This window comes from Onthophagus taurus, chromosome 3, assembly GCF_036711975.1.
Source record: "Onthophagus taurus isolate NC chromosome 3, IU_Otau_3.0, whole genome shotgun sequence".
Lineage (NCBI taxonomy): Eukaryota > Metazoa > Arthropoda > Insecta > Coleoptera > Scarabaeidae > Onthophagus > Onthophagus taurus.
In genome coordinates this window covers 2,364,031-2,387,294 of record NC_091968.1, presented here as the reverse complement: position 1 = coordinate 2,387,294, position 23,264 = coordinate 2,364,031, and the positions used below count along the sequence as shown (strand labels likewise).

Below are 23,264 nucleotides of genomic sequence, written 5' to 3'. Positions count from 1 at the left end.
AAAATTATGAATGATAGAAAAAAATGTTCCGGATGAAAATTCTTTGTAATGAAGCAACAAAATGATTTCCACAAGCGATTATAACCCAATTATGATAATTACCAACATAGCGGATTTAAAATCTTAAACATTACAAATTTGACGCATTTAGGGATAAAATGATGTTTAACTTAAAAATTAAAAACTGGTGAGGAAAGTTATATTAACAAAAATTGTTCATAATAAATCCCAAAAACATAATCCATAAACATTTTTCTTCCAATTATTACGGTTTTTCTGTTATAAACCATAAAATGGAAGAATCTCTAAATTAACGTAGTTGGATAAACATTTTCGTTATAACTCAAAAACTAGAAATGATAGAAGAAAATGTTGCTTATGTAAATTATTTGTAATGAAGCAACAAAACGATTTTCACAAGCGATTATAACCCAATTATGATAATTACCAACATAGCGGATTTAAAATCTTAAACATTACAAATTTGACGTATTTAAGGTTAAAATGATGTTTAACTTAAAAATTAAAAACTGGGGATAATACTTATATTAACAAAAATTGTTTATAATAAATCACAAAAATATAATCCATAAACATTTTTCTTCCAATTATTACGTATTTTTTGCTATAAATCATAAAATGAAAAAATCTCTAAATTGACGTATTTGGATAAACATTTTCGTTATAACTCGAAAACTAGAAATGATAGAAGAAAATGTTGCGGATGAAAATTATTTGTAATGAAACAACAAAATGATTTCCACAAGCGATTATAACCCAATTATGATAATTAAGAACATAGCGGATTTAAAATCTTAAACATTACAAATTTGTCGCATTTAAGGTGAAAATGATGTTTAACTTAAAAATTAAAAACTCGGGAAGAAAGTTATATTAACAAAAATTGTTCATAATAAAACACAAAAATCTAATCCAAAAACATTTTTCTTCCAATTATTACGGGTTTTTTGTTATAAACCATAAAATGGAAGAATCTCTAAATTAACGTAGTTTGATAAACATTTTCGTTATAACTCGAAAACTAGAAATGATAGAAGAAAATGTTGCGAATGAAGATTATTTGTAATGAAGCAACAAAACGATTTCCACAAGCGATTATAAACCAATTATGATAATTACCAACATAGCGGATTTAAAATCTTAAACATTACAAATTTGACGCATTTAGGGATAAAATGATGTTTAACTTAAAAATTGAAAACTGGAGATGAAAGTTATATTAACAAAAATTGTTTATAATAAATCACAAAAACATAATCCATAAACATTTTTCTTCCAATTATTACGTATTTTTTGCTATAAACCATAAAATGAAAAAATCTCTAAATTGACGTATTTGGATAAACATTTTCGGTATAACTCGAAAATTATGAATGATAGAAAAAAATGTTCCGGATGAAAATTCTTTGTAATGAAGCAACAAAATGATTTCCACAAGCGATTATAACCCAATTATGATAATTACCAACACAGCGGATTTAAAATCTTAAACATTACAAATTTGACGCATTTAGGGATAAAATGATGTTTAACTTAAAAATTAAAAACTGGTGAGGAAAGTTATATTAACAAAAATTGTTCATAATAAATCCCAAAAACATAATCCATAAACATTTTTCTTCCAATTATTACGGTTTTTCTGTTATAAACCATAAAATAGAAGAATCTTTAAATTAACGTAGTTGGATAAACATTTTCGTTATAACTCGAAAACTAGAAATGATAGAAGAAAATGTTGCGGATGAAAATTATTTGTAATGAAGCAACAAAACGATTTTCACAAGCGATTATAACCCAATTATGATAATTAAGAACATAGCGGATTTAAAATCTTAAACATTACAAATTTGTCGCATTTAAGGTGAAAATGATGTTTAACTTAAAAATTAAAAACTCGGGAAGAAAGTTATATTAACAAAAATTATTCATAATAAAACACAAAAATCTAATCCAAAAACATTTTTCTTCCAATTATTACGGTTTTTTTGTTATAAACCATAAAATGGAAGAATCTCTAAATGAACATAGTTGGAAAAACATTTTCGTTATAACTCGAAAACTAGAAATAATAGAAGAAAATGTTGCGGATGAAAATTATTTGTAATGAAGCAATAAAACGATTTCCACAAGCGATTATAACCCAATTATGATAATTAAGAACATAGCGGATTTAAAATCTTAAACATTACAAATTTGTCGCATTTAAGGTTAAAATGATGTTTAACTTAAAAATTAAAAACTCGGGAAGAAAGTTATATTAACAAAAATTGTTCATAATAAATCACAAAAACCTAATCCATAAACATTTTTCTTCCAATTATTACGGTTTTTTTGTTATAAACCATAAAATGGAGGAATCTCTAAATTAATATAGTTGGATAAACGTTTTCGTTATAACTCGAAAACTAGAAATGATAGAAGAAAATGTTGCTTATGTAAATTATTTGTAATGAAGCAACAAAACGATTTCCACAAGCGATTATAACCCAATTATGATAATTACCAATATAGCGGATTTAAAATCTTAAACATTACAAATTTGTCGCATTTGAGGTTAAAATGATGTTTAACTAAAATATTAATAACTCGGGAAGGAAGTTATATTAACAAAAATTGTTCATAATAAATCACCAAAACATAATCCATATACATTGTTATTCCAATTATTACGCATTTTTTGTTATAAACCATAAAATGGAAAAATCGCTAAATTAACGTAGTTGGATAAACATTTTCGTTATAACTCGAAAACTAGAAATGATGCAAAAAAATGTTGCGGATGAAAATTATTTGTAAAGAAGCAACAAAACATTATAAAACTTAAACATTACAAATTTGTCGCATTTAAGGTTAATAAATCACAAAAACATAATCTATAAACATTTTTATTCGAATTATTACGCATTTTTTGCTATAAATCAAAAAATCACTAAATTGACCAAATGTTGTGATTGAGAATTGATTGCAATAAATTAATAAAGTGGCTATATTTGACAGTTTAGCAATAAAACTTCAATGTTGCCGTGAATCTAATAGCAAAGGAATAAATGTTTTTAAAAAATTCAGAAGCTTATTTTTCTTTTATAGGTACGCTTTGAGTTGTTGCATCAGAAATTTACAATTAAAACCATTAAAATTTATTAACTTTTTATTGGTTCAAGTTAAATCAATTTTTTAAAAGATAATGACAAATCTGCGAATTAAATTGTCATCAATTAAAATCATTCCCTTATTAGAGAAAAATGTTTGTCCAATCATATGTATAGATATCCTCACTCACACAAATACATAAAAGTACCAACCTTTTATAAACTAATATGCGATACAAATCCTAACAAAAACCGATTTTTATCGAAAACGTCGTACAACGACGTTAACGATAACGCGCGACGCCAATGGGAGTGCTTTACAAAATCCCTTAGCTATCATACTTTGAACCACAAAAGTTTCAGTGAGAGACCACAACTCAACTACACTTATTATAAACCAGTTGATCTCCAACTTTTTTTTATTTCATCTTAAAACAAAGTGATTCAATAAGATAAATCAATAAGAAGATAAATCAAAAAGAAGATAAATCAAGAAGAAAAATAAATCATGTCGTTTAGAATAGATGACATCTTAAAAAGAGAATCTTCAGAGAATCGTAAAGATATTGATAGAGAGAGTCCGCCATTTGTCCAAAAAGAAGTAGCCCCTAAAGATTTAGTACAAGAATCGTCTAAAGATATCTCAAAAAGTGTTGAACCAGCGCCGGTTTTTGGATTAACCCCAGATAGTATTTTACATCAATCTTTATTAAACAGACAATTGGGTTATTATAGAAGTGCAATGGATTACCAAAATTTGAGGCTGTTGCCGAACATGTATTGTGATAAAATGTATATGCCTTATGGGGGAAGTTATGATCCTTATATGGATAAAGGTGAGTTAGAATCATTATTTTTATAAAATTTAACGGAAATTTTTTGGAATAATTGTTTTTCAAAATGTTCGTTATTTGGGTGGGGGGGAATACAAAAATTAATGGACAATTAACTTAAGTGTACACTCCAATAAATAAATTATTAAGTGGTTTTTATCGGTAAATTTGAAGAGCACTACATCTAATATCAATTAAGAAGAATATTGTATCCGAAAAGGAAGCGCCGTTTACGTTTGTCGGCTAGATCAAAGCTTATATGAAAGCATAAAACGATGTATTACTCAGTGTTTCATTGAGATATTGACTAATATTGATTACAATCTTTTGTACACACACCTAAAAGTAATATTGGTTTTAAATTCGATTTTATTATTTCACTTTTTAACTTAATTTACCTTCGTTTAATGGAAAGTAGTCATACTTGATGATAACAACTCATTTTAACTCTGCGAAAATTGAATATAAATGGGTTTTTCTTTATTTATCAACGAGCTAATATTTACATTTTAGTGTATAGGTATCAATTATTCGTACTTTATACTTTAACAAATATTTAATAAGACGATAACATTTTTATTGGAAAAAAAATTCTACGCGTCGCTTTTTTATCTAAATGCCAAAACGACCAAACCGCACCTTATCGCTCAACTTTTAACGTTTTTAACCAGAATTGTAAATTGTTATAGTAGATCCACTTCCTAATGCGGTTACGATGTCCCCACAAATAATCACTTATAGAGTTGCTATTGTGGCTATTCTTTAGGTATTTCCATTACATAAAATAAATTGATAAGAAAAAGTTTAAAAAGTCCCCATTAAAAAATATTAATACAATAAAAAGTATCGGATTTCGAATATTAAGACGGCTAAATCCAAATGATTCTAGTTCTAGGTCTAGTGTTTTGCACTAGCACTGTCACTAAGACCTAGAACTAGAATCATTCGGGTTTAGCCGTCTTGAAAACGTACGGCTAATCATGTATAACTAATGATGTTTAAGGATAAAATAATGTTTAACTTAAAAATTAAAAACTGGGGATGAGAGTTATATTAACAAAAATTGTTCATAATAAATCATAAAAACATAATTCATAAACATTTTTCTTCTAATTATTACGCATTTTTTGCTATAAACCAGAAAATGAAAACATTTCTAAATTGACGTATTTGGATAAACATTTAGGTTATAACTCAAAAACTAGAAATGATAGAAGAAAATTTTGGGGATGAAAATTCTTTGTAATGAAGCAACAAAACGAATTCCATAAACGATTATAACCCAATTATGATAATTACCAACATAGCGGGTTTAAAATCCTAAACATTACAAATTTGACGCATTTAACGATAAAATGATGTTTAATTTAAAAATTAAAAACTCTCCAAGAAAGTTATATTAACAAAAATTGTTTATAATAATTCACAAAAACATAATCCATAAACATTTTTCTTCCAATTGTTACATATTTTTTGCTATAAACCATAAAATGAAAATATCTCTAAATTGGGGTATTTGGATAAACATTTTTGTCAAAACTCGGAAACTATAAGTGATAGAAGAAAGTGTTGCGGATGAAAATTATTTGTAATGAAGCAGCAAAACGATATCCACAAGCGATTATAACACATTTATGATAATTACCAATCTAGCGAATTTAATATCTTAAACATTACAAATTTGACGCATTTAGGATAAAATGATGTTTAATTTAAAAATTAAAAACTTGGGATGATAGCTATGTTAACAAAAATTGTTCATAATAAATCACAAAAGGATAACCCATAAATATTTTCCTTCCAATTATTACGCATTTTTTGCTATAAACCATAAAATGAAAAAATCTCTAAATTGACGTATTTGGATAAACATTTTCGGTATAACTCGAAAATTATGAATGATAGAAAAAAATGTTGCGGATGAAAATTCTTTGTAATGAAGCAACAAAATGATTTCCACAAGCGATTATAACCTAATTGTGATAATTACCAACATAGCGGGTTTGAAATCATTAACATTACAAATTTGACGCATTTAAGAATAAAATGATGTTTAATTTAAAAATTAAAAACTTGGCATGATAGTTATATTAACAAAAATTGTTCATAATAAATCAAAAAAACATAATCCATAAACATCTTTCTTCCAATTATTACATATTTTTTGCTATACACCATAAAATGAAAAGATCCCTAAATTGACGTATTTGGATAAACATTTTCGGTATAACTCGAAAACTATAAATGATAGATGAAAATGTTGCGGATAAAAATTAATTGTAATGAAGCAACAAAACGATATCCGCAAGCGATTATAACCCACTTATGATAATTACCAACATAGCGGGTTTAAAATCTTAAACATTACAAATTTGACGCATTTAGGGATAAAATGATGTTTAACTTAAAAATTAAAAACTGGAGATGAAAGTTATATTAACAAGAATTGTTCATAATAAATCACAAAAACATAATCCATAAACATTTTTCTTCCAATTATTACACATTTTTTGCTATAAACTATAAAATGAAAAAATCCCTAAATTGACGTAATTGGATAAACATTTTCGGTATAACTCGAAACTATAAATGATAAAAAAAATGTTGCTTATGAAAATTCTTTGTAATGAAGCAACAAAACGAATTCCACAAGCGATTGTAACCCAATTATGATATTTACCAACATAGCGGATTTAAAATCTTAAACATTACAAATTTGACGCATTTAAGGATGAAATGATGTTTAACTTAAAAATTAAAAACTGGGTATGATAGTTATATTAACAAAAATTGTTCATAATAAATTACAAAAACATAATCCATAAACATTTTTCTTCCAATTATTACATATTTTTTGCTATAAACCATAAAATGAAAAAATCTCTAAATTGACGTATTTGGATAAACATTTTGGGTATAATTCGAAAACTATAAATGATAGGAGATAATGTTGCGGATGAAAATTCTTTGTAATGAATCAATAAAACGAATTCCACAAGCGATTATAACCCAATTATGATAATTACCAACATAGCGGGTTTAAAATCCTAAACATTACAAATTTGACGCATTTAAGGATAAAATAATGTTTAATTTAAAAATTAAAAACTTGGCATGACAGTTATATTAACAAAAATTGTTCATAATGAATCACAAAAACATAATCCATAAATATTTTTCTTCCAATTAGTACGCATTTTTTGCTATAAACCATAAAATAAAAATATTTCTAAATTGTGGTATTTGGATAAACATTTTTGTTATAACTCGGAAACTATAAATGATAGAAGAAAATGTTGCGGATGAAAATTATTTGTAATGAAGCAACAAAACGATATCCGCAAGCGATTATAACCCAATTATGATAATTACCAACTTAGCAGATTTAAAATGTTAAACATTACAAATTTGACGCATTTAAGGATGAAATGATGTTTAATTTAAAAATTAAAAACTTGGCATGATAGTTATATTAACAAAAATTGTTCATAATAAATCAAAAAAATATAATCCATAAACATTTTTCTTCCAATTATTACGCATTATTTGCTATAAACCATAAAGTGAAAAAATCTCTAAATTGACGTATTTGGATAAACATTTTCGGTATAATTCGAAAACTATAAATGATAGAAGAGAATGTTGCGGACGAAAATTCTTTGTAATGAATCAATAAAACGAATTCCACAAGCGATTATATCCCAATTATGATAATTACCAACATAGCGGGTTTAAAATCTTAAACATTACAAATTTGACGCATTTAAGGATAAAATGATGTTTAATTTAAAAATTAAAAACTCTTGAAGGAAGTTATATTAACAAAAATTGTTTATAATAAATCACAAAAACATAATCCATAAACATTTTTCTTCCAATTGTTACGTATTTTTTGCTATAAACCATAAAATGAAAAAAATCTCTAAATTGACGTATTTGGATAAACATTTTGGATACAACTCGAAAACTATAAATGATAGAAGAAAATGTTGCGGATGAAAATTGTTTGTAAAGAAGCAACAAAACGATATCCGCAAGCGATTATAACCCAATTATGATAATTACCGACATAACGGGTTTAATATCTTAAACGTTACAAATTTGATGCATTTAAGGATGAAATGATGTTTAACTTAAAAATTAAAAACTGGAGATGAAAGTTATATTAACAAAAATTGTTCATAATAAATCACAAAATCGTAATCCATAAACATTTTCCTTCCAATTATGACGCATTTTTGCTATAAACCATATAATGAAAAATGTTATGGGTTAAACTCGAATTTTTCTAGTTCTAGGTCTAGTGTTAGTTCTAGTGTTACAATAACACTGTCATTAGAACTAACACAAGACCTAGAACTAGAATCATACGGGTTTAGCCGTCTTGAGAGACGTGTGGCTAAACCCGAATGTTTCTAGTTCTAAGTCTAGTGTTAGTTCTAATTCTGCGTTAGCACTGTCACTAAAACCTATAACTAGAATCATTCTGGTTTAGCCATCTTGACAGACGTGTGACTAAATCCGAATAATTGTAGTTCTAGGTGTAGTGTTAGTTGTAGTTTTGCACTAGCACTGTCACTAAGACCTAGAAGTAGGATCATTCGGATTTAGTTGTCTTAAGAGACGTTCATCTAAACCCAAATGTTTCTAGTTCAAAGTCTAGTATTAGTCCTAATTTTGCACCAGCGACTAGAACTAACACAAGGCCTAGAAGTAGAATCATAGCCGTCTTGAGAGACGTGAGGCTAAACCCGAATGTTTCTAGTTCTAAGTCTAGTGTTAATTCTAGTTTTGCACTAGTACTGCGAAACTTTTGATTCATTTAACGTTTTTACTGTAATAAACATTTCTTAAGTATGTGTTAAATACAAAAACAAGTTAATCCTTATTCGAGACAAATTGGTTTTTAATCTTTTCATCGTCTCGCGTTCCCGGTTTTAACCGAAACTAATAACGGCCGATATAATAATACCAATAATAATAAACTAAAGAGAGGGTTAATAATTCGGGTCGTATCGATCAAATGTAGCTTTAATATTGCAATCAATAACCGGGTGATAAGCACGTCAAATGTGGCTTAAATGGCTGATTAATCGGGCTACCTTAATCCAGGGTAAACGCCGAAAAACGGTCGCCCGCTTTTTATATTTTCAAAGGAACCGAAAAAAAAAAATAAAACCCAGTAGCAACAAAGCTACCAGGAGCCAAACCCCAAAGCTACCGGGTTTTTGGATTTTCACGGATAAGAAACCGGGTAGCTTTAGATTTAGACTTATCAAATATATGAAAAAGCTTAGGTCAAAATATGAATTTCTACTTCAACTTATTTTTTTCAATCCGTGTTATTAACGATTTATTTATTTATTTTTTTTAATTTTAATGTTACGTAATGTTAATAATCCCATTGGAACAAAAACAACATTGGCCAATAATACCACGTACGATTAAGGCGTTTGGGATTAACGTTAGAAGACATTGATTCGTCTAAAAATGTAAAGAACTTAATACCAAAAAGTCTCTAAGACCCCATAATCTATACGATGATATTTTGAAAGTGGCAGTTGAAAGTTAAGCCCTTGGTCCAGATAATGAAAGCAGATAAAATTTTATAAAAATAAGAATCATGATTTTATACTCTATACATGTATAGGATTAATCTTGGTTAATCTGTTTAATAACTTGTAGTCTATTTTAATTAAAAATAAAAATAGTTAATGCCACATAAAATAATTAAAATTAAAGATATAAATATTATATCAACAATTTCAAATGTAAAGAAAGCTGCTTTATAAGGAAAAAAATTGGGTTGGGTTTGGTTAATTCCAGTACTTGATGCAAGAATTCTAACAAAATATTCTCTAATATAATATCTAACATAATATAATATAATAAATTAAATCGATGATTTTTAAAAATTTATATCAAATGAATTCTTCATTATAAAGACTTAAAATTTGGCACACCTCAACCTGAAATGTTTCTTTATAACCTCATAAAGTTTCATTTCTGAATTCTAAACAGTTTTGGAGAAAAATACTTTTTTTAACCTTACTTTCAACAAACGTCAAATTAAATAGGTGATTTTAAAAATTCATATTAGATGAATTATTCATCATAAAGGCTTAAAATTTGGTACAGGCCAAGTTCAAATGTTTCTTTATAACCTCATAAAGTTTCATTTCTTAATTCTTAATCGTTTTGGAGGAAAACATTTTTTCTTTAACCTCACTTTAAGAAACATCAAATTAAATCCATAGTTTTTAAAAATTCATATCAAATGAATTTTTCATTATAAAGACTTAAAATTTGCTACAATACAACCTCAAACGTTTCTTTACAACCTCATAAAGTTTCATTTCTGAATTCTAAACAGTTTTGGAGAAAAATACTTTTTTTAACCTTACTTTCAACAAACGTCAAATTAAATAGATGATTTTTAAAAATTCATATCAAATGAATTATTCATCATGAAGACTTAAAAGTTGCTATATCCCAACCTCAAACGTTTCTTTATAACCTCATAAAGTTTAATTTCTGAATTCTAAACAGTTCTGGACAAAAATCCTTTTTCTAACCTTACTTTCAACAAACATTAAATTGAATACATTATTTTTAAAAATTCATACCAAATGAATTATTCATCATGAAGGCTTAAAATTTGGTACACCCCAACCTCAAACGTTTCTTTATAACCTCATAAAGTTTAATTTCTGAATTCTAAACAGAAAAATACTTTTTTAACCTTACTTTCAACAAATGTTAAATTGAATAGATTATTTTTAAAAATTCATACCAAATGAATTATTCATCAGGAAGACTTAAAATTTGGTACACCCCAACCTCAAAGGGTTCTTTGTAACCTCATAAAGTTTCATTTCTGAATCCCTAATCGTATTGGAGAAAAATATATTTTTCTTTAACTTCACTTTAAGAAACATCAAAGTAAATCGATGATTTTTAAAAATCCATATCAAATGAATTATTCATCATAAAGGCTTAAAATTTGGTACAGCCCAAGTTCAAACGTTTCTTTATAACCTCAGAAAGTTTCATTTCTTAATTCTTAATCGTTTTGGAGGAAAACATTTTTTTTTTAACCTTACTTTAAGAAACGTCAAATTAAATAGATGATTTTTAAAAATTCAAATCAAATGAATTCTTCATCATAAAGACTTAAAATTTGGTACACCCCAACTTCAAAGATTTCTTTATAACCTCATAAAGTTTCATTTCTGAATTCTAAACAGTTTTGGAGAAAAATACTTTTTTTAACCTTACTTTCAAGAAACGTCAAATTAAATAGGTGATTTTTAAAGATTCATATCAAATGAATTCTTCATCATAAAGACTTAAAATTTGGTACACCCCAACCTCAAACGTTTCTTTATAAACTCATAAAGTTTCATTTCTGAATTCCGAACAGTCTTGGAGAAAAATACTTTTTTTAACCTTACTTTCAACAAACGTCAAACTAAATATGTAGATGATTTTTAAAAATTCATATCAAATGAGTTATTCATCGTGAAGACTTAAAATTTGGTACACCCCAACCTCAAACGTTTCTTTATAACCTCATAAAGTTTAATTTCTGAATTCTAAACAGTTTTGTAGGAAAATACTTTTTTAACCTTACTTTCAACAAACGTTAAATTGAATAGATTATTTTTAAAAATTCATACCAAATGAATCATTCATCAGGAAGACTTAAAATTTGGTACACCCCAACCTCAAAGGATTCTTTGTAACCTCATAAAGTTTCATTTCTGAATTCTAAACAGTTTTGGAGAAAAATACTTTTTTTAACCTTACTTTCAACAAATGTCAAATTAAAACGATGATGTTCAAAAATTCATATCAAATGAATTATTCATTATAAGGACTTAAAAGTTGGTACATCCCAACCTCAAACGTTTCTTTATAACCTCATAAAGTTTCATTTCTGAATCCCTAATTGTTTTGGAGAAAAATATATTTTTCTTTAACTTCACTTTAAGAAACATCAAATTAAACCGATGATTTTTAAAAATCCATATCAAATGAATTATTCATCATGAAGACTTAAAAGTTGGTATATCCCAACCTCAAACGTTTCTTTATAACCTCATAAAGTTTAATTTCTGAATTCTAAACAGTTTTGTAGGAAAATACTTTTTTAACCTTACTTTCAACAAACGTTAAATTGAATAGATTATTTTTAAAAATTCATACCAAATGAATCATTCATCAGGAAGACTTAAAATTTGGTACACCCCAACCTCAAAGGATTCTTTGTAACCTCATAAAGTTTCATTTCTGAATTCTAAACAGTTTTGGAGAAAAATACTTTTTTTAACCTTACCTTCAACAAATGTCAAATTAAAACGATGATGTTCAAAAATTCATATCAAATGAATTATTCATTATAAGGACTTAAAAGTTGGTACATCCCAACCTCAAACGTTTCTTTATAACTTCATAAAGTTTCATTTCTGAATCCCTAATCGTTTTGGAGAAAAATATATTTTTCTTTAACTACACTTTAAGAAACATCAAATTAAATCGATGATTTTTAAAACTCCATATCAAATGAATTGTTTATCATAAAAGCTTAAAATTTGGTACACTCCAACCTCAAATATTTCTTTATAACCTCATAAAGTTTCATTTCTGAATTCTAAAGAGTTTTGGAGAAAAATACTTTTTTTAACCTTACTTTCAACAAACGTCACATTAAATAGATGATTTTTAAAAATTCATATCAAATGAATTATTCATCATAAAGACTTAAAATTTGGTACAACCCAACTTCAAACGTTTCTTATTAACCTCATAAAGTTTCATTTCTTAATTATTTATTGTTTTAAAGAAAAATATTCTTTTCTTTAACCTGACTTTAAGAAACATCAAATTAAACCGATGATATTTAAAAATTCATATTAAATCAAGTATTCATCATGAAGACTTAAAATTTGGTACAACCCAACCTCAAACGTTTCTTTATAACCTCATAAAGTTTCATTTCTAAATTCTAAACAGTTTTGGAGAAAAATACTTTTTTTAACCTTACTTTCAACAAACGTCAAATTAAATAGATGATTTTTAATAATTCATATCAAATGAATTATTCATCATAAAGACTTAAAATTTGGTACACCCCAACCTCAAGGGTTTCTTTCTAACATCATAAAGTTTCATTTCTTAATTCTTTATGGTTTTGGAGAAAAATATTTTTTTCTTTAACCTCACTTTAAGATACATCAAATTAAATCGATGATATTATTTAAAAATTCATATTAAATGAAGTATTCATCATGAAGACTTAAAATTTGGTACAACCCAACCTCAAACGTTTCTTTATAACTTCATAAAGTTTCATTTCTGAATTCTAAACTGTTTTGGAGAAAAATACTTTTTTTAACCTTACTTTCAACAAACGTCAAATTAAATTGGTGATTCATATCAAATGAATTCTTCATCATAAAGACTTAAAATTTGGTACAGCCCAACTTCAAATGTTTCTTATTAACCTCATAAAGTTTCATTTCTTAATTCCTTATGGTTTTGGAGATAAATATTTTTTCTTTAACCTGACTTTAAGAAACATCAAATTAAATCGATGATATTCAAAAATTCATATTAAATCAAGTATTTCATCATGAAGACTTAAAATTTGGTACAACCCAACCTCAAACGTTTCTTTATAACCTCATAAAGTTTCATTTCTTCAAGCCGCCTTGAAAGACGTGCGGCTAAACCCGATATTTTCTAGTTCTAGGTCTAGTGTTAGTTCTAGTTTATACTAGCACTATCACTAGAACCAACACAAGACCTAGAACTAGAATCATTCGGGTTTAGCCGTCTTGAGAGACGTGCGGCTAAACCCGAATGTTTCTAGTTCTCGTTCTAGTGTTAGTTCTAGTTTTACACTAGAACTATCACTGGAACCAACACAAGACCTAGAACTAGAATCATTCGGGTTTAGCCGTCTTGATGCGGCTAAACCCGAATGTTTCTAGTTCTCGGTCTAGTGTTAGTTCTAGTTTTACACTAGCACTATCACTAGAACCAACACAAGACCAAGAACTAGAATCATTCGGGTTTAGCCGTCTTGAGAGACGTGCGGCTAAACCCGAATGTTTCTAGTTCTCGGTCTAGTGTTAGTTCTAGTTTATACTAGCACTATCACTAGAACCAACACAAGACCTAGAACTAGAATCATTCGGGTTTAGCCATCTTGAGAGACGTGCGGCTAAACCCGAATGTTTCCAGTTCTCGTTCTAGTGTTAGTTCTAGTTTTACACTAGTACTATCACTAGAACTAACACAAGACCTAGAACTAGAATCATTCGGGTTTAGCCGTCTTGAGGGACGTGCGGCTAAACCCGAATGTTTCTAGTTCTCGGTCTAATGTTAGTTCTAGTTTTACACTAGAACCATCACTGGAACCAACACAAGACCTAGAACTAGAATCATTCGGGTTTAGCCGTCTTGAGAGAGGTGCGGCTAAACCCAAATGTTTCTAGTTCTCGGTCTAGTGTTAGTTCTAGTTTATACTAGCACTATCAGTAGAACCAACACAAGACTTAGAACTAGAATCATTCGGGTTTAGCCGTCTTGAGAGACGTGCGGCTAAACCCGAATGTTTCTAGTTCTCGTTCTAGTGTTAGTTCTAGTTTTACACTAGTACTATCACTAGAACTAACACAAGACCTAGAACTAGAATCATTCGGGTTTAGCCGTCTTGAGGGACGTGCGCCTAAACCCGAATGTTTCTGGTTCTCGGTCTAGTGTTAGTTCTAGTGGCAGTGGTAGGTAGCGCTAGTTAGCATAAGATATTACTATGTTGTATATCTTTATTGAACTAAAACTAGAACTAACACTAGACCTAGAAACTAGAAAAATTTTTGCTTAAAACTGACCAATAGCAACCCTTCTTTTTGGCACTTCAATTTGAAAACACTCCTTCGAATTAAAAAATAGAGAATAGGTTGCTCTAATACAACAAAATATTTTCCAAAAAGGAAAATAAAGTAACATTAATACTCTACAAATATTTGTGTTCTATTTCTACTTATGAGTGTGTCACCGAAAAACCTCAATTAATCCTATATGTGACGTTACATCGTCTACAAGATTACCAATATGTCAAACGTTAAACCCATGTGGATTAGTTCGGAACGTTTCCATACGGTATTATACATATTTCGTTATCAATAAGAAAACGAAATCGAAAATAAATTCCTCGATAATATATGGTATTAAGGAAAAAATAAACGTAACCGAGTTATTGCAACAATTTGCACGATTTTTTTCGTTTCCACCAACGAAACGGTTCATGAAATCCTTAAAAATAGGTGTGAGTGTGTTATTGAGCTTATTATTTATCGATTTAACGGGAATTAAATGGTTTGATCGATTAAATAGAGAGCATTCTGATTCATGTTGATAACAACAACTGGATATTAAATTGGATATGAAACAGGATAAATAAATAAAATAAATTTTAAAATAGGAATGGAATTTAATAAATTAACTTTAATCTATATTAAGTTGTTATTATGAAAAACAACAAGATTAATAAGTTTAATTAATTTTTTTTTAAGTGAGCGCCTTCTCAAATGTTTGTTCGAGAACTCGATTTTGGTCGATGTATCCACATCCTGTTGTTTTACCTCTTCCGTACACGCATTATTCGAAGAGGAAAGGGGGGCAAGTTCGATTTACAGCATCTCAAACGGACACTTTAGAGAAGAGGTTTAATTCTAATAAGTATTTGAGTCCTGAAGATCGGCGGGTTCTTGCGGATTCTTTAAAATTAACGGATAGACAGGTAAGAAAATTATTTTTGATTGTTAATTTGTAATTATTTCTTTTTTAATTTGTTATAGGTTAAAACTTGGTTTCAAAATCGACGGGCTAAGTGGAGGAGATGTAACAGTATCTCTTCAAATTCACAATTAGATCAAAATGATAGCGAATCTGAACCCGAAATTTGTGATGACACGCCGGAGCATGAAAAAATAGAAATAAATAATTAGGTTTAGAATAATAATTTAGTTTTTACGATAAATAATGTAGGAAATGTTTCAGTATTTTGTTGTTATCTCTTTTAAAATTAATTTATTTACCCTATTTCTTTTTATATTAAAACGCGTATTGAATTGTACATAAATAAAGAAATTATTGTAATCTTTTTATTATTTTTTCATCGAAACGGAAACTAATTATTTCCTATTTCTCTTTAATGTTTATTTCATTTTCCATTATTATTTATGGAGTAACTCGATTTGCAAACAAAAAATAACTGGAAACCCTTATGGTCGTTACGAAATAATGGTCTGAAGGCGGCAAAACGAGCTGTTTTTCACCCCCTACGCTCACCTCTTTTAGATCCTTTGTAGATGGGAGTCGGGTTTCGTTTTACTGTTCTATATAAAAACCCCGGTATAACACTAAAAGAAATTCATTTAATACTTTTCCGCCAAGTAGTAAACATTCGTTACAAAAAGAAATGGTATTATTCGGAATATTCTAAAAATTTTAAATTAAAACCTAATATTAACTTTTTTCTAGAATATATTCAGTGTGATTTTGATATTATCTTTTATTCTTTTTTATGGTTGCGATACAACTGAAGCAGATTCAGTTCCAGTTTGTATAAGGTAAGAAAAATAATTACAATAAAACTTCGATATAGTCATATAGTCAATAGTCATATTTTTCTTGATATTGACCCATCTAAGAGCAAAAGTGAAAAAGAGCAATACTGCTAAGAATAAAATTTTCTACAACTTTCGTTCTAAAAGTTTTTTTTATAACATACTCCGTTTCCCGAGTGCTACCATTAACAACTATTAAAATAACGAAATTCATCAAATTTTCATATTTTCGTATTTTTCTGGATATTGACGCATCTAATAGTAAAAGTGCAATAGAACAATATTGTTAAAAATAAAATTGGCTACAACTGTTGTTCCAAAAGTTCTTTTGTAATATGCTCCGTTGCCCAAGTGCTACCATTAACAACTAAAAATAATAATAAATTCATCTAATTTTCATATTTTCGTATGTTTCTCGATATTGACCCATCTGAGAGCAAAAGTGAAAGAGAGCAATATTGCTAAGAATAATATTTTCTACAACTTTTGTTCTAAACATTATTTTATAACATTCTTCGTTTCTCGAGTGCTACCATTAATAACTAGTAAAAACAATAAATTCATCCAATTGTCATATTCTCGTATGTTTCTCGATATTGACCCATCTGAGAGCAAAAGTGACAAAGAGCAATATTGCTAAGAATAAAATTTGCTACAACTTTTATTCTAAACGTTATTTTATAACATTCTTCGTTTCTCGAGTGCTACCATTAATAACTAGTAAAAACAATAAATTCATCCAATTGTCATATTTTCGTATGTTTCTCGATATTGACCCATCTGAGAGCAAAAGTGACAAAGAGCAATATTGCTAAGAATAAAATTTGCTACAACTTTTGTTTTAAAAGTTATTTTATAACATTCTTCGTTTCTCGAGTGCTACCATTAATAACTAGTAAAAACAATAAATTCATCCAATTGTCATATTTTCGTATGTTTCTCAATATTGACCCATCTGAGAGCAAAAGTGACAAAGAGCAATATTGCTAAGAATAAAATTTTCTACAACTTTTATTCAAAAAGTTATTTTCTAACATTCTCTGTTTCTTGAGTGCTACCATTAACAACTAGTAAAAACAATAAATTTATCCAATTGTCATATTTTCGTATGTTTCTTGATATTGACCCATCTGAGAGCAAAAGTGAAAGAGAGCAATATTGCTAAGAATGCAATTTGCTACAACTTTGGTTCTAAAAGTTATTTTATATCATTCTCAGTTTCCCGAGTGCTACCATTAACAACTAGTAAAAACAATAAATTCATCTAATTTTCATATTTTCATATGCTTCTCGATATTGACCCATCTGAGAGCAAAAGTGAAAGAGAGCAATATTGCTAAGAATAAAATTTTCCACAACTTTTATTCTAAAAGTTATTATATATCATTCTCCGTTTCCCGTGTGCTACCATTAACAACTAGTAAAAACAATAAATTCATCCAATTGTAATATTTTCGTATTTTTCTTGCTATTGACCCATCTGAGAGCAAAAGTGACAGAGAGCAATATTGCTAAGAATACAATTTTCTACAACTTTTATTCAAAAAGTTATTTTCTAACATTCTCTGTTTCTTGAGTGCTACCATTAACAACTAGTAAAAACAATAAATTTATCCAATTGTCATATTTTCGTATGTTTCTCGATATTGACCCATCTGAGAGCAAAAGTGAAAGAGAGCAATATTGCTAAGAATGCAATTTGCTACAACTTTGGTTCCAAAAGTTATTTTATATCATTCTCAGTTTCCCGAGTGCTACCATTAACAACTAGTAAAAACAATAAATTCATCTAATTTTCATATTTTCGTATGTTTCTCGATATTGACCCATCTGAGAGCAAAAGTGAAAGAGAGCAATATTGCTAAGAATAAAATTTTCTACAACTTTTATTCTAAAAGTTATTTTATAACATTCTCCGTTTCCCGTGTGCTACCATTAACAACTAGTAAAAACAATAAATTCATCCAATTGTCATATTTTCGTATGTTTCTCGATATTGACCCATCTGAGAGCAAAAGTGAAAGAGAGCAATATTGCTAAGAATAAAATTTTCCACAACTTTTATTCTAAAAGTTATTATATATCATTCTCCGTTTCCCGTGTGCTACCATTAACAACTAGTAAAAACAATAAATTCATCCAATTGTAATATTTTCGTATTTTTCTTGCTATTGACCCATCTGAGAGCAAAAGTGACAGAGAGCAATATTGCTAAGAATACAATTTTCTACAACTTTTGTTCTAAAGGTTATTTTATAACATTCTCCGTTTCCCGAGTGCTACCATTAACTACTAGTAAAATAACAAAATTCATCAAATTTTCATATTTTCGTATTTTTCTCGATATTGACGCATCTAATAGTAAAAATGTAACAGAACAATATTGTTAAGAATAAAATTTGCTACAACTTTTGTTCCAAAAGTTTTTTTGTGTTATGCTCTGTTCCCCGAGTGTTACCATTAACAACCAGTACGATAACAAAATTTATCAAATTTTTATATTTTCACATTTTTCTCGACATCTATGCTTCTGAGAGCAAAAGTTCAAGAGAGCGATATTGTTAAGAATAAAATTTGCTACAACTTTTGTTCTAAAAGTTATTTTATAACATTCTTCGTTTCCCGGGTGTTACCATTAACAACTAGTAAAAACAGTAATAACATCCAATTGTCATATTTTCGTATTTTTCTCAATATTGACCAATCTGAGAGCAAAAGTGACAAAAAGCAATATTGCTAAGAATAAAATTTGCTACAACTTTTATTCTAAACGTTATTTTATAACATTCTTCGTTTCTCGAGTGCTACCATTAACAACTAGTAAAAACAATAAATTCATCTAATTTTCATATTTTCGTATGTTTCTCGATATTGACCCATCTGAGAGCAAAAGTGAAAGAGAGCAATATTGCTAAGAATAAAATTTTCTACAACTTTTATTCTAAAAGTTATTTTATAACATTCTCCGTTTCCCGTGTGCTACCATTAACAACTAGTAAAAACAATAAATTCATCCAATTGTCATATTTTCGTATGTTTCTCGATATTGACCCATCTGAGAGCAAAAGTGAAAGAGAGCAATATTGCTAAGAATAAAATTTTCTACAACTTTTGTTCTAAAAGTTATTTTATATCATTCTCCGTTTCCCGAGTGCTACCATTACCATCTAGTAAAAACAACAAATTCATCCAATTGTCATATTTTCGTATTTTTCTCGCTATTGACCCATCTGAGAGCAAAAGTGAAAGAGAGCAATATTGCTAAGAATAAAATTTTCTACAACTTTTGTTCTAAAATTTATTTTATATCATTCTCCGTTTCCCGTATGCTACCATTAACAACTAGTAAAAACAATAAATTCATCCAATTGTCATATTTTCGTATGTTTCTCGATATTGATAAATCTGAGAGCAAAAGTGAAAGAGAGCAATATTGCTAAGAATAAAATTTTCTACAACTTTTATTCAAAAAGTTATTTTCTAACATTCTCTGTTTCTTGAGTGCTACCATTAACAACTAGTAAAAACAATAAATTTATCCAATTGTCATATTTTCGTATGTTTCTCGATATTGACCCATCTGAGAGCAAAAGTGAAAGAGAGCAATATTGCTAAGATTAAAATTTTCTACAACTTTCATTCTAAAAGTTATTTTATAACATTATCCGTTTCCCAAGTGTTATCATTAACTAGTAAAAAAAAATTCATCCAATTGTTATATTTTCGTATTTTTCTCGCTATTGACTCATCTGAGAGCAAAAGTGACAGAGAGCAATATTGCTAAGAATGCAATTTCCCACAACTTTGGTTCTAAAAGTTATTTTATATCATTCTCCGTTTCCCGAGTGCTACCATTAACAACTAGTAAAAACAATAAATTCATCTAATTATCATATTTTCGTATGTTTCTCGATATTGACCCATCTGAGAGCAAAAGTGAAACAGAGCAATATTGCTAAGAATAAAATTTTCTACAACTTTTATTCTAAAAGTTATTTTATAACGTTCTCCGTTTCTCGAGTGTTACCATTAACCAGTAAAAAAAATAAATTCATCCAATTGTTATATTTTCGTATTTTTCTCGCTATTGACCCATCTGAGAGCAAAAGTGACACAGAGCAATATTGCTAAGAATACAATTTGCTACAACTTTTGTTTTAAAAGTTATTTTATATCATTCTCCGTTTCCCGAGTACTACCATTAACAACTAGTAAAAACAATAAATTCATCCAATTGTCATATTTTCGTATTTTTCTCACTATTGACCCATCTGAGAGCAAAAGGGACACAGAGCAATATTGCTAAGAATACAATTTGCTACAACTTTTATTCTAAAAGTTATTTTATAACATTCTCCGGTTCCCGAATATTACCATTAACTAGTAAAAAATACTAAATTCATCCAATTGTCATATTTTCATATTTTTCTCGCTATTGACCCATCTGAGAGCAAAAGTGACAGAGAACAATATTGTTAAGAATAAAATTTGCTACAACTTTTGTTCCAAAAGTTTTTTTGTGTTATGCTCTGTTCCCCGAGTGTTACCATTAACAACCAGTAAGATAACAAAATTTATCAAATTTTTATATTTTCACATTTTTCTCGACATCTATGCTTCTGAGAGCAAAAGTTCAAGAGAGCGATATTGTTAAGAATAAAATTTGCTACAACTTCAGTTCCAAAAGTTTTTTTGTAATATGCTCCGTTTCCCGAGTGTTACCACTAACAACTAACAATAACAATAAATTCACCCAATTTTCATATTTTCGTATGTTTCTCGATATTGACCCATCTGAGAACAAAAGTGAATGAGACCAATATTGCTAAGAATAAAATTTGCAACAACTTTTGTTCTAAAAGTTTTTTTATAACATGCTTCGTTTCCCGAGTCCTACACCATTAACATCTAGTAAAATAACGAAATTCATCAAATTTTCATATTTTCGGATCTTTCTCGATATAGTATAGCAAAAGTGCAAGAGTACAATATTGTTAAGAATAAAATTGGCTACAACTTTTGTTCCAAACGTTTTTTTTAATAATCTCTGTTCCCCGAGTGTTACTATTAACAACCAGTAAAATAACAAAATTCATTAAATCTTTATATTTTCACATTTTCCTCGATATCTATGCTTCTGAGAGCAAAAGTTCAAAAGAGCAATATTGTTAAGAATAAAATTTTCTACAACTTTTGTTGTAAAAGTTTGTTTGTAACATGCTCCAAATCCCGAGTGTTTCCATTAACTAGCACTGTCATTAGATCACTCCCTTCCCGGTGTTAATCCGTTATATCAAGGTTTTACTGTATTATTAAATAAATTAATCCATGGTAACTAACAAAATTCAAAAATTCATAAATAGTCTGTCACTCAACTTTCAAATAAAAATAAAAAACAATTCTTAAAAAAAAAATTGTTAAAAAATAATTTCTTATGAAGACAGAAATAGAAACAAAAACGGAGAGTAAGTTAAGAGCCGACGCTCCGATCTTCGTTCCATTAAAAACCATTCCAAATACAATAATTAACAACAATAACAATAATAGTAATAATAATTTTGTGGTTGGTACATTGCAACATTCAACCCATCATGAAAACGAAGCACAATGTTCAAGGTATTCAAGAAAATCGGTGTGGAGAATTGAAGAAAATGCTAGCTCTCCTCGACCTATTTTGGGTTCGAAAAATCATCTGCCACGACCGATTTTGGGTCGAAAAGAAAACATCCAACCTGCGGCCGAAGAAGATTTTATGGGAAAACAATTTAAGTCGATTTATCGGAGAATGTTGAGGATGAAAATTTCCGATGACGGAAGGAAGAGTAATAATAAAAACGAGTCGAAAAATAAGAATAAAAGTTAAATTTTGAGTTAATAAAAAATGAAAATATAAATAAAAAAAATTGGAAAATCACCGAAAAATACTTATAAAAAAAATGTGAAATATGTTCTTTTAATTTAAAAGAGGCTAAAATGTTATTTTGAGTGAAATATTTTTTTTTCGAAGTTTTATGGATTTATTTTGTTATAAAATATAAGTTGGATTTGAAATTTGAAAAAATATTTTTTGTGTTAATTTTTTTTGTAGGAATTGCGTACAATGTAAACAAATGCTAGGAGTTTACTTTCAAGGAAGAGCTTGTGGAGATTCTTGCGTTGTTAGTAATGGAAGAGAGGTGCCGGATTGTAATAATCCGAGAACTTTGGGAGTTTTTTTAAAAAGATTTCTGTAAATTAAATATTAGTTAGAAAAGGAAATTATAAAACATAAATTGTTAAAAAAAATATAAAAATAATTTACTATTTATAAAGAAAATAAATAAATTTTAATCAAACAAATTTTACTTACAATTAGTGAAAAGAAATTTATCTAACCCTCTTTTAGTGCTCTATGCATGATAGCAATATCATCAAAAATTATATGTACATTCTTTGACGGACATTCATTTTAGCAATGAGAGAAAAAAGGGAAAAAGTGTCTGATACATTATTTTCAAGCTAAAGGTACGCACATTATTTTATTTTAATAAATTATTGCTCCAAATTTATTGGTTTATCACGAAAAAAATTGTTAAGTTGATTAAATTTTGCTTAAAAACAGGAAATTTTAAAAAAATCTTGATATAAAATTTACGATATCTCACGAATAGATATGGCTACAATCATGTATGATATATTATATT

The 23,264-nt window shown here is 28.1% G+C and overlaps 2 protein-coding genes across 2 annotated transcripts; both read left to right on the top strand.

Annotated features, from left to right (window-relative positions):
- Positions 1–3,484: 3,484 nt before the first annotated feature.
- Positions 3,485–16,111, top strand: LOC111417529 (Hematopoietically expressed homeobox). Its single transcript, XM_023049836.2, has 3 exons — positions 3,485–3,946; positions 15,526–15,752; positions 15,811–16,111. Exons 1-3 carry the CDS (start codon positions 3,619–3,621, stop codon positions 15,958–15,960), a joined length of 705 nt encoding a protein of 234 aa, XP_022905604.1. The 5' UTR covers positions 3,485–3,618; the 3' UTR covers positions 15,961–16,111.
- Positions 16,112–16,402: 291 nt separating this feature from the next.
- On the top strand, positions 16,403–22,892 carry LOC111417534 (eclosion hormone). The gene is made up of 3 exons (XM_023049840.2): positions 16,403–16,436; positions 16,496–16,584; positions 22,670–22,892. Exons 1-3 carry the CDS (start codon positions 16,434–16,436, stop codon positions 22,812–22,814), a joined length of 237 nt encoding a protein of 78 aa, XP_022905608.1. The 5' UTR covers positions 16,403–16,433; the 3' UTR covers positions 22,815–22,892.
- Positions 22,893–23,264: the final 372 nt, after the last annotated feature.

Coding starts and splice junctions, on each gene's coding strand:
- LOC111417534 (XM_023049840.2), top strand. Junction 16,585..22,669: donor TCAGTTCCAGTTTGTATAAG/GTAAGAAAAATA, acceptor TTTTTTTTGTAG/GAATTGCGTACAATGTAAAC.
- LOC111417529 (XM_023049836.2), top strand. CDS start 3,619: ATGTCGTTTAGAATAGATGACATCTTAAAAAGAGAATCTTCAGAGAAT. Junction 3,947..15,525: donor TGATCCTTATATGGATAAAG/GTGAGTTAGAAT, acceptor TTTTTTTTTAAG/TGAGCGCCTTCTCAAATGTT. Junction 15,753..15,810: donor TAAAATTAACGGATAGACAG/GTAAGAAAATTA, acceptor AATTTGTTATAG/GTTAAAACTTGGTTTCAAAA.